The sequence below is a fragment of the Rutilus rutilus genome, assembly GCF_951802725.1.
Source record: "Rutilus rutilus genome assembly, chromosome: 3".
In the NCBI taxonomy this organism is placed as follows: Eukaryota; Metazoa; Chordata; class Actinopteri; order Cypriniformes; family Leuciscidae; genus Rutilus; species Rutilus rutilus.
In genome coordinates, this window is record NC_140211.1 from 20,012,445 (window position 1) to 20,025,713 (window position 13,269).

General features: G+C 36.5%; 1 protein-coding gene across 1 annotated transcript; it reads right to left on the reverse strand.

Annotated features, from left to right (window-relative positions):
• Positions 1-1,203: 1,203 nt before the first annotated feature.
• rerglb (RERG/RAS-like b) lies at positions 1,204-7,869 on the reverse strand. Its single transcript, XM_084405236.1, has 5 exons — positions 7,663-7,869; positions 6,708-6,764; positions 5,162-5,235; positions 4,530-4,678; positions 1,204-3,662 (listed from the first exon to the last, which is right to left on the reverse strand). Exons 1-5 carry the CDS (start codon positions 7,712-7,714, stop codon positions 3,383-3,385), a joined length of 612 nt encoding a protein of 203 aa, XP_084261362.1. The 5' UTR covers positions 7,715-7,869; the 3' UTR covers positions 1,204-3,382.
• Positions 7,870-13,269: the final 5,400 nt, after the last annotated feature.

A 13,269-nucleotide genomic window follows, 5' to 3' on the forward strand; every position in this document is an offset into this window, starting at 1 on the left:
TAATTAGCTTTTAATGAAATGTGATATTTCAAAATTGTGTGCGAATATATAAAGTAGCCTACTATTTCTGAATGCAAATTAAACAAAAACTTCCATCAGTCAAAATAAGCTGACTTTAATTAGTCACAAAATGTGTTTCTCTTTTAGTTTTCACTTTTGGTTTAATTGTGTCCATTTTTAACTTGGTTAGGAAGTAATAGGTGTTTGTCTCCATCTAGTGGATTATTAGATCCTGTAAGGGTCATGAAATTTTGTTTCATTTGACAGTGGCACACATGGTGTGTCTCTCTCCCCATCTTCCTTTTTATTATGACATGAACAAGTTTTACAAGGCACTACATACAGTAGGTTACTGCTGGGTCATTCCGGTTATTTTTTCTGAAAGTGTGGCAGTGGCCTACTCTTCTGAAGAAATGCTTTTTAAAGTTACAACATGTATATTCATTTTTTAAAAGTTTCATAGCTCTTGAGTTACCGCCACATAATTCCTATTTACATAGTGTGTACATTTTAGTAGGTCAGTATGGTTAGAAAACAACTGGTAATATTAAACAGAAAAACCTGAGTGCTGTAGAACGGGTAGGCCAATGGCATTCAAACCAAGAGACAGAGTAAGAAAAAGATGCTACATTGCCAATTAACTAACAGCAATCCAAACAAAAGTTCCACTAAAAAAGTTGAAAATTAATTTTAATGAAAAAATAATCAATTTAGACGTGAAATAAATTATAACACTTTGGGATAAAAAGATATTTATTGCAAACATATCAGGTTATGACAGTGTACAAGCAAACAAAATATGAATTATAAAATAATTATAGTAATAGTAAAAAACACTAATTTAAAAAGAAACCATTTTATTAGTAGGTTACTGAACATATTACTATGTTTAAAAAAAATCAAGGTACACATTCCACTTTTGCCATAGCTGTAGGAAAAGTCTTGTACTGAAGTGGAGTTCTACATTATAAAGCTGCTCTTCAAAATTACAAAAATAGACAAACACAGCCTGCTTAAACTAAGCACACAAATTATTGAACTTCACATAAAACTACTGGTACCTCCTAAACAATAAACTGAAAAGTATAATCAGAATAGTATTTTGTAACTTTAGCAGCAGTTTAATACTTCCTTCATCTGATAAGCAGCCTTGAACAAGAGAGTTCTTGATTGATTTCTGAGATGTCTTTTGTTCTTTTTTTAGAGAAGTCTTGCATGGCTTCTATTGCTGTAGTCCCTATTTCCCTACTTCTGTGTTGTGAAGTCAGTATGTCGTGAACACAAATTCAGGCACTAGCAAGAGCCTTGAGCCCTAAACATTGGGGCACTGATCGAAAACTGTGTCGCACATAAATGTCACTGGTATTTATCAACAACATCACTGTATTACATTCCAGGACCAATGCACTTCTAGTATGATTTGTGCTGTTTATCATCATTGTTACTGTTAAAAGTATGCCATGTAAGCCATGATGACTTGAGATTCACGAAAACACCGGGTATATGCAGGGTATAAGCTTTTTAGGGTGCATTCTGAGAATTTTTACTGAGCAAACATTTCAGTGCAGTGGAACAATTTTGAGTGGGACAGCCCTAGAAATTGAAGGCTGATTTTGGCCTTTTTTAAGGCAACACACTTCAGGCCAAATACTTTAGAGGAGTTGTTAGTTTAGAGGTTCCCATATTTCTCCCACTCTCGACTGTTAACTTTTAAACAAAGTGATTAGTACTACTGACAAAAAGAAGTGCAGTTGTTTTTTGTTATTAACCCTATAAGAGGATTGTGTTTTTACACAGGTCATTCCCAAGGGACAACAAGCCTTTTCTTGCAATTGAATTGTACAAAGGCTGCAGTCTTGTTTTTTTTTGTTTTTTTTACTCAAAAGGCCTTGAGAATTCTATGGAAGGAATGCAGGAGAGTTTGATTTTCATTCCTCTGCCTAGGTTTTATTTAGAAAGGTAATTTACCTGCAATTTTACACCTAATCACAGCATCTATATATGACATTTGCTTTGACTTTGTTGTGCATTCCTTGACACAAACTCGATCTCATGCCATCAAAACATTTTCAAAGAGCGAGGGAAAGAATGTGTGCTATCTTTGAATAGAAAAGCAAAAGCTTTATGTAGGTGCAAACATTTCCCATCCTTCTCAACGATATTGAAAATATTATCAAGAGGTGTACATGTGTCACAAAAAATCGGACTCTTCCGAGACTGATAAGAGTAAAATAAAACAATGTGGAAACATAGGGCTAAGATTTTTCTTTCTACTAAAAAAAAAAAAAAACCCAGTTAGTTCTCAACAAAGGGACCCCAAGATTAGCGATTAAGCAACAACAACAAAAAATCTAGATAATTCTTATTTTAGTTCAGCCCTCAACAACTTTGAACAACCAGGATGCCAATGGTCTTGACAACCCTGGATATTTGATGTTTTCAATTATTAAAATCTTAAAACTCCATTCTGGCAAGTTCTAAAAAAAATTATTGGGTTGAAATAGGAGTAAAAAATATTTGTAAAAATGTTTTCTGTCATGACAACTCTCTGAGTGTTTGGCATTGTAATGGGTATATGGCAATGTTGGTATGTTTGGTCTTGGCTGATCTGCTACCCTGCCGCTGTTATTGCTTCTGCCAATACAGACATGACACGCTGCTGTGAGTAAGACATGCTGCTGCTGTACAATATGGTGTACATGAATATACCGTAGCACACTGTAAAAAATCCAACTTACGTTTTGTATGACAAATTCAGTTTTTAAAGTTTATTCAACTATTTAACATGAAAAAAGTTGAGATAACTCAAGCACGTAAGTTGAGAAAACTCAAAAATGTCCTGCAGCTGGGTGCCCTAAACTTTTAAGTTTGCTCAAATTATTTTTATTTTTTTACAGTGCAGATCTATACAGGTGGAGCTGGGGAAGTTGCAGGGTTTCTGAAACCGTGCTGCACTGCTAAGGCAAATGCTACCCAAGTATTTGAAGGTTGAGCATGCAAGCTTATTGGCTACTGATACAGCAGAAACCAATCAGTGTCGTATAGATAACGATGTGATTGCAAGCAGGTTGAGTTGAGGACCTTTTAGCCTGTGCCATTTGAGTTTCATGACAGAACTTTGTATTTATTTAGTAAATCATGAACAACTGGAAAAGTCTTGGGACCTTCGAATATTTTTGTGACAATGGGTCAAAAAGGTTGAGACCCACTGTTCTATGTGATGTTCTTGGCTGCATGGGATCTCTAATAGTGGTATTTGAATTACACTGCTCATCAGAGCATACTTCTAGAAAAATGTTCAAGAAAATTGTGCTTAACAAGGACACGTCTCTGTTGCTGATTCAAGGCAATGCTCTTTTCTGGGCTCTTTTATGTTCTGCACTCAAACAGACTTTCTCCTCTTGCCAAAGACATTGTTGATGAGCTTGGCCATGGACTTGGAGCCACTGTACCGTCTGCGGTCACCTCTATGCTTAAGCTGTTCCATCACATGCCGGATGAGTTTGGTGAAGAGGTTGGAGATATCCAGGTAGTTCTCAGCTGCAGACACCTCCTGGAAGTGGCATTTGTTCTCCTGGGCCAGGGAGCGGCCCTCCTCCTCACTCACTTGACGGCTGTGGCATAGGTCCTGCTTGTTACCCACCAGGCAGATGGGAACCTCTCTATTGAAATTAAATCAGATGATTTTCTTTCAAGAGAAATTCGCTTTATGAAGAAAACATGACCATATGATGTATTACTGTAAGTAAATTGAATATTGGTTGGGGATACATTTATAATTGCTACAGTCTAATAATGCTACTATACATGTGGCATTAAATGATACTATCCATACTGACCCTAAACATGTTCACACACTGAGTTTCATTTCTCACAGTGTGCGTCCTAATTGGAAAAATGGCATTGGCATAGCCTAGACATTTTTCCTCATGTGGCAGCATAGCAAGTGGAACAATTATAAATAAAACATCAAATGGTCACAATGTGTGAGCTCAAACAACGAAGAAATGGGTTGGAAACTTGCTGCAAAGCTAAAACCTCAGTACAAGTACAACCACTTGTTGCCATGTTTTGAAGTGTAAAAACTTTTAAACAAATTTTGAGAACTAAACCCACCCGTGAGTGATCTCATTGCCCATTTCAGTGTTCTAATGGGCTCCAGATGCCTAGTCTCATGCTCACTTCCTATTGTTTCAAAGGACTTTCAAATGAAAAATAGCCAGTGAAACCTAAACCAACCAGACTTTTAAATTTCTCTATAAATGTGATGGACTAAAATGGAAAACTTTGGCCTGCTGGTCATACTGCAGTTATCAAAACCATTGGAAATATCATCAACATGGACAGCTTTTTATGAGTTAAAAAATAATGTGAGCCAGTCTGTCCTTTACAGATGTGCACAGATCTAAGCAGGAAGCCTCTACTCGCTATTCGGCAAATGGTCCTCGTTAATTCATTAAAGCTCCATCCTCCTATTCCAGTCAGCATCAGACAAAGGTCAAAGAGTCACTGGAGAGACTCTGACTCACCCTTTACAGGTTTCTCGACGACTTTCTTTGATCTGCGCCAGGATGTTTTTGGCATTTAGGAAGGACGTACGGTCGCTGATGGTGTACACCACCACAAAGCCATCAGCCCAATCCACCGGTTCCTCCAGGATACATCTGCTTTCTCCACTCTGCCAGGGGATGGGGGGCACACAGAGGTCCAGTCAAAAAAAAGCATGCTCATCTAAAGTCCCCTCTGACAAAATGGAAAAGCGGACTTTGTAATTTCATTTGTTTACAGTTGACTAATTCTCTACCAGAAGTTTTTGTTTTAGATGCAGTGACTGACTGCTAATGTTGGCTGTTTATAGCACAAGCATTTAGTTACAGGGTAGAAAGGTGCCCATCTCAGGACTTCGGTTTTGGAAATCAAAGTAAAACAATAACTGCCGGAGTAAAAGTTCCCAGATGCAGCAGCTGTAAGCTGTGAGGCTCAGTTTTCAAAGGCTTCGCACTGTATACTCTGCTTCAGGGAAATATCATAAATCCCGGCAGAACACAACATGCATTTCCCATAAGAAGCAGGTATATCTGAGCATGTTGCCCTATGGCAGTGTTTGTATGAATGCTAGCCATGAGCTCAGGGTAGACGTTATGAATGTATAAACACAAACCTGCGAGCACGGATCAAAGACTTCCAAGTTCAACTGTCTTCCATCAATGGAGAACCTTTTATGGTATAAGGAGTCTGCAACAAACAATTTTGGATAAAATCCTTGGTATTACAACAAACGCGTGCATTATAAAATCTGAACCCTGAAATAAAGGTGGACCGTTAGATGCTCGTATAAAATTCAAGGGAATAAAAGTAGAGACTGAGTGCATGTGATGTGATACACATGTTGTTGGATCAGAGGTGAGTGATTATTGGGAGCTTTGGGAATCCTTGGCATGATTGGATGGATTAGACTTTTGGGAACTGGACAATAGGAAAACACACACCAGCATTGCGTGTGCACAGGGCCTTTTACAATTAATGTAAATAATGGGAAACATTAATTGAACATTATGTTATTATTTACTTGGCTTCATGTCGCTGAACGTGAATGTTATTCCCGAGTTTGTTATTAAAGTTATTGTCATTCGTCGTGTACTTAAATAATTACAGAATTTTTTTTTTAACTAACCCTGTAGAACTTTCTTAGATAAAAAGAAAAAAAAGAAGATATCCTGTTAAATTTATAGTAAAAAAAAAAAAAAAGCTGTGGTTGCCAAACCTTCAATGTAAAAAAAAATACAGTATTATGGGTTGGCATAATGGTGCCTGTATATTTTACTTATAGCTGTATATTTCCTAAAGTTATATAATGTTAATTTTCCAGTCTACTTGAAGTACAAAAATCTGAATTGTACTGATAACCAGTGCCACCATAAAAATACAGGTGGTATAATATAAAGCCACATGAATCAGTTCATTTTAAGGTGCCTGTTGATAAACATGTTTGTAGACGGAGCACATGGTCATATACACACAAAGACATAGCAACACCATCATGGTGTGACTCTTAAAAATTCCATAAATATGAACTAAATGACAAATGTAACATAAACACCATAATGTGCACAGTACTCATAACAAAAATAAGAATAAACTAAAAGATTTCTGTGAATATGAAATATGCTTCTGTGAATCGACTGTTTTTCAGAATATGGTAATTCATTGTTTTTACTTGCACAAACCATAAATTTGACTATTTTACAGTAAAAATGACATATAATGTGATGCTAAACCATTTACAGTTTTTCTCCATATATGATAAGGTAACAAAGTCAAGCAGTTAAAAGCTTTTTACTGTAGCCTTTTTTTTTACAGTATAATTCTGTAAAATTATTTTACAATGTAGTCTTAGAGCTTTCTCTCTTTTGAAGCGAGCATTTTTAGCATGCAATAAGCTTTCAATCATTTTATTCTTTTTTTTTTTTTTTGTAAAAATTTGATCAACCTCTGTTCTTCTTCCAGCTGTTTATAATGGAAGTCCTCTTGCAAGCTCACAGTTATATTGTTCATGTATTAAATGAACAAATGAACAAAATGCTTTACGTATGTGAATTATTACATTTAATAATATGCCAGACATAATGCTGAGGCAGATAAACCCCATGAAAACATGAGTAAAGTTCTGGCTGCATTATTAAATATGCATGTGAGACTGTACTTACTGGCATTTGACGCATATTCTCCTATGAACCGCTTGGTCAAAAATCTCACTAAAACCGCTGAGGACAAGAGAGAGGGGAAGATTGATTAGTTAGTCATTGAGATTGATCATCCAGAGCTGTGATGTAAATTACTCCTATGACAGCTTGAAATAGGAAGAGAGGGCACAAGGTCAAAGTCCAGCCCCTCATCAAAGACTTGGCCAACTCTACAGTGAACGCTGGAGCATATTTGGCACAGGAAAAACCGTTACATTTTCTCCATGAGCACACTACCTGGTCTATATTAAATATTTGAGCCATGAAGCTATGCTGGCTCATTGAGACATTGAAGTCAGGGCTTGAGTTTCCATGCATAAATACACACTCTGCGGCAGCTTCGTGAAAGCTGCTTTCAATCCTTCAGTCAGATTTTAACACTTATTCCTCACCAAACCTCAAATCTGCAACAGACCTTCCTTGTTGTTCTGTTCTGCCTTCACCCTGGTCATTTGGATCCGAACCCTGATTGAGGTTCCCTCATGACCCCCACTAAACTAGTTTCGGTCTCAGGGGACGTAGCATCATCGTTTCCCAACTACTTAATAGTCATTAGTACAGGTATGCAGCCTGAAGGGCTAAATGTTCCTATGCCTCAGAGTGGAACAAAAAATAATCTTTCGCCAATTTCAGCAATTACTTGCATCTTACAACCTTTTATTTTAATTTCCCTCTCAGATGACTTTTATAAGTTAACGATGATCTCACTATGATCTGTTCCAATATACAAAGTCCTTCCAGTGTTTGCAGAGGGCAGAAATAATTGCGTTGTGAGACACACTCTAACACACATGGATGATTTCCAACTCAAAATGTGAGGACCATGCAACAGGCACATGGGTAAAAAGAGATGCTGTAAAGTTTTAGTTAATCTGAAAGATTGTGTATGGACTATATACAATATAAGATGAGCACTTACCAGATTTACCTGCTCCCTCACTGCCCAGCAGGGCCAGTTTGATGTCATTCATTTTTGTAGACGGTACCCTGTGTTGGCTGTGCTTCTTTGTGTCCAAGTGGTTGGATAGTCCCAGCCACAACTCCTTACTATTTACTCTGCTCAGTAAAGTGGTGCTGCGTTCCCTCACTCTCTCTATCTCTCTTGCTCTTTTTCTGTTACACTCGCAGACGTTCCTCTATTCTGTCTCCCCTCCCACTACACAGAGTGCCGAGCTGCCACAAGGTCAATTCACCATCCCTTTGATATTTAAACGTTGTTCAGCTAAGTGGAGACTGAATTTAAACCGAATTCAAAGTGATCTGTGATCTGATTTTGATTAGAAACTGATTTAGATTTAAGCAATATTAAACAAGTAATAAAAACTCAGTGAGTGTTTTAGCGCAATTTTCTCACGTCATGGGATCACAACACTCAAAATTCAATTTTTGAAGCATAAAGGAAAGATTTTTGATCAAATCTTTTTTTCTAATATTATTGTAAATTTTAGAAGCTATCGATTGCAATTTGTTTCAACTCGATAGCTATTATGGTTGCCGAGAAATTTGCAAAAAACGGAATTTTTTCTGGAATTTCCAGGAAATCCAAAATCTTTTCCTGGATTTTTTTTTTGTGCGTTCCCGAGATTAGACCTTCCTTAACATAATGCCGAAAACCCGAAGTCTCTAGGTGGTCGGGTTGAGGAGTAGATAGAAGTGCAAGATTGGTGCGCAGAACAGAAATCATGAGTTAACAATCGCAATTTTGTCCAGTGGAAAATTGCGCTAAAAATTATTGCTCACAGTCCAGAGAGGCTGGTGGGAATTATTTCGTGACTCTTTCACTGACTCTCTAGCACCAGTAGGTGGCGACAAGTAATTGTCTTTATGAGAGGGTTTTTGAATCTTTGACTTGTTAAATCATTTTGTTCAGAGATGCAAAGGTAACTGGCACTATTTTCTGTTTTCTCTGTCAATGAAAATAGCCACAAACAAAGCCACAGAGCAACATAATGTTGTTTCGTTTCTGAATCTGTGTTTTGAGTGAATCAGTTCAAATTTAACTGATTTTATTCAAGGCTAATAAAGAATAAGGAAAAAATATTGTCGCCACTTAATGGCGTATCAGTGTAACCTGCAGAAAGAGTCCGTGCAAAATACCCACCACAGAGGGTATTATAGAATAAAATAGAATAGAATAGAATTTATATTAAAGATTATAGATCACCACAGGCTTTTGAATGCTTGATACTGATTGGCTGACAACCGTTGACAAAGGTGTGCAATTATTTTTCAAGGAACACACACTTCCAGGCAGGTCTTGACTGCATTACAGTTCCATATCACTTCACCAAAATATATCAGTTATTTCGAAGGTCCTTACAGCATACATTACAACAGCAACTGAACCAAAACCCACAAAGTAACGTCACTGTTTTTGAACCAGTTAAACTTACAGCTTTGGTATTAGTAGAGAAGCTGCTGCCAACCACTGTTGCGAAAGCCATGCAGACTAATGTCTCTCTCTCTCTCTCTATTGCATATCAATGGCTCAAGCCTCTGTAGCTCTAAAATGACGTTTTGAAATTAGCAACGCAGGCTTGGAATGTGAAAATTAAATAGAAAGTAGTAAAAGTAGAATATAATAGAAATGATTTCTCCATACAAGAGGGTTTTATGGACGAAAACCTGACGAATGTCTTCAAATAAAACATCTGAACAACGTTTTGAGGTGTGGTAACCGTGGTATAAGTGGAATAACAATGCTCGCCCGAGGAGTAACCTTCCACATTACCACTTCAGTGTGCATTATTTCTCAATAATTCAACGGCCCGTCATCAATTATTTCTTTCTTAGAATAATACGTTTTTGTTTGATACAATAGTGGAATATTATCAGGAATCATATCATGCCAAGACTCCAGAACATTCCCCTTATACTCTTCTGGTTGCTTGTATGAGCTCTCTCAAGCAAGTCCCCATGTGAAGTATATACAGTAAATAGCCTACAGTCTTCTACTGAAATTGAAGTTTTGGGTCAGGTATTTAAAGTGGTTGGTAAAGCTATCTTGCACCAAGTACGCTATCTCTCAATTATCTGGGTGAACATGTTAGCCCTTACAACATAGTACTAATGCCAACATATACGTCGGCCAAGAATGTCAGCCATATTTTGATTGCAGGGATCAATTCTTTTTAAAGTGGAGAGCAGCAATCAATTTTCCCTCTTTTCTTCTTTTTTTCCAGTTCCAAAAATTGAATGACGTTCAGCCATCCAAACTTCAATTTCATGGGCTGCTACACTGGTCAGGGAGTCTTTTTTCCCGCAGACCTTTTTTTCGGTCTCAGTCTTTTCATTCTTCAGCTGAGTTCACCGCGGTGTCCCATTATTATTCTGTTATGTTTCATTTGATTTTTTTGTCATCTGAGGACTCACAGACACTTTAGAAATACAAAAGCTCAACATGTGCCTGGCACCACAAATATGTGGCACATGTCAGGTTTAGTCCATTTCAACACTGAGTATTTCACTTTAGACAAGAGTGGAATTTCATGAAAATACAGCAAACTAATTTTGTGCGGAATCAGTGAAGCTTAAAAACGGAATATCACTCAAGTTAAAAAAGCATGCAAATACCTTATCAACAAGCAATCACTGACCCAAAAATAACATGTTTATGAAACAGAAGAATGCCTATTATGATTATGAAACAGCAGAACGCTATACAGCGCTTATATATAAAAGACATGCTTTAAACTGGCCAAGCAGCAATCAAACATAATAAAGACTTGACATTATAAAGCTCCATCAAACCATACAATATTGCTCTAAAAGGACGCATTTGTAATATGGCTATATTTATATGGCTTTTCTCTTTTGTGAAACCCTAAATATTGGTTCTATTTAGACAGCAACATGTTATGAAACATGCCATTTATTTACTTGCTCGTACTGTATGGATTATATTTATCTACACGTTTCAAATGCAGTTGCATGTCTAATCACAATCAAAGTATTTCTAAAGGCACTCACAAAAAATGCCCATTAAACTACAAGAAATCATGACCTCCTTTAAGAGTCATTATAAATGAGTACTCTATGCTGAAGGGGGGGAAATGAGGCCAGCTGTATCTCATGAGAAGAAGAGGAAAGGGGGATTTAAAAGCTGCCAGTAGAGTTATTGCATCATGTCTGTGTTTAGTGCGGCCTTGTGGGGGCTCTGCTCTTATCCCCCATCTTTAAGAAGGCAATCAGGGGTGTAATCCTGCAGGTATTGGGGGAATTCTCCGAGACCCAGACCAGGCACTGATCTGATTTAAGTGTCATCAGGAAGCTGTCAGTTAAGATGAGCCAGGAAGTGTCTGCTGGGGTTAAGAATTACAGTACCTTTTCAGGGAAACTCAATTTGTTAAGGGGAGGGAAAAAAATCTGATTTCTCTGAAGAAAGATGATCACTCTTAGATGGCTCAAAGCTCACTTAATATCTCTTTAAGGAAGTGTTGGAGGAAAATTGTCCAATATGAGGGCCTGTGAGATTACAGCAAGAAACACATTTTTCATCTGCATTTAGAATTTATGCCAAACATGACACATTGTAAACTCTTCCATGCAATTCTCTCAATTATTGATGCTTAATTAGCATAAAAAAATAATGGTTTATTTTTAGAAACTTTTTATTTTATTCAACCCTCATCCTCTCCTCCTGAACCTGTAAATGTGTTCAGGCCTACCTCTAAATTACTAGATTTTATCAATAATTAATTTAATAATATAATTTAAGCACATCCTTTCACTTAAATATGCACCAATGCTATATTTTCTAAATGTCATAATCATTTGTTAACAAACTAGTATTCATTACTTCAATGAGCTCATTGTTTCTGCATTAAATTATTACATTGTTTAAATTAAAAAAATGTTTTAGCTAACTGTGACTTTGTTTATGTACATTTCTGAAATGCTTAACTTAGACAGTTCCCTCTGATAACAGAACACTCTAAATTGTAATATGGACTTTGCTTTGAATTGATGTGTATCGTGAAAAGCGCTATACAAATAAACGTGAATTGAATTGAAATACAATATAACTCTCCATTGCATGCAAAAACTTGTTAAAACAGCTCAAAAAGTCTCACATTTGGGTGTCTCTGCTGACCTCTTGTGTAAAAAAGAAAATAATATAACATGATATTTCATGACTAATAGCTCTATATGGAGTTTTTTTTTCCTTCGGTATATAATTTAGACATTATATAAAAAAAAAATTCTGGTAAAGCTTAGGCATTTTTTATAGCTTTGTATTTATAATGAAGTGTCAGATATTATAATAATTCAAGTTAGTGTGGTGGACAGCAGGGGGATAAAAGTAAAACCTTGAAGAATATTTATTTGAAAATGCTGATTTTAATTCAGAATTTAACTAAATATAATATATAAAATATGTTCTGCATTGTAAATGTGTTCAAATCTAACCACTTCAAATCCGTGTGCAGTCTGCATTGTGACTGATTGATTTTATATAAAAAACAAACAAACAAACAAACAAAAAACATTGCCCCCGTTATATGACCCCCCATTCATGTTAAATTATTTTGTGTTATGTGATGATATCGCTACAGAAAATGACTAGAAATTGGATTACGGCTGTCTTAAGAAAGCAATAAGTTATGTACAGAATCTTTCTCTTACAAATATTGAACAAAAACAGTGTCCTCTTACCTCTTACCATATGCAGTAGGCATATGCATTTTGTTTTCATATATCAAACACAAAGTGGAAAAACCTCATATTGATTTAGCGTGGCCGGCGGAGATGTCATCTGAATGTTTTTCACTTGTAATGAAATTATCCAGGGCCCTTTTCTTGGCTTATGGCCTCTGCGCTGGATGGCCAGATTTTATTAATCTGTCAGAACTCCACATGCAACAATACAGCCTCAAGAATCTCAGGGAGTTCTAGCGAGTCTCTGCTCTACGGGTAAAAGCCCTCACATACTTATTACAGTGTTCACATGCTCACACAAAGAACATCAATGAGTCACACACTCCGCTCAGGCCAACACCAACACTGCAGTTCTGTGACTCGCATGCATTTAGAGCTATGTTTTCACAAGTAATGTTTTAAAATTTATGCAAGTAAAATTGAATTATTGTTGTTAGAACAGACCGTTTTGCAAATAAGGCCTAGGGTTTGTGTACCACTTGCCAGGATGAGTCATAAGTGTGTCAGGGCTGTTCGAGTGCCTAAATGGACCATTTACTTCAAACAGAATTGCAGAAAAAAATAGGGCTATTTTATTCTATCTAATGTTTCAGACATATTTGAGTCTTTTAAACCCATCTAACTCTTATAAAAAACAATAATACATTTTGGAACATCTATTTTACAATAAATATACTTTTGTACAAAGCCTTGTGTACCTTTAGGGTCTTTAGTGTTTAAAGGTTGTGTGTCTAAATGTCAATTTCCTTCCATTGTAAATGAAAGGTTCTGTTGACACAGCAAAAGTATTTAAATTATTTTGAAAATCTCCAGATGTAGTTTTAATCTCTTATTTTGTATATTTCAATCAAAGCTAGAAGTTACAGTT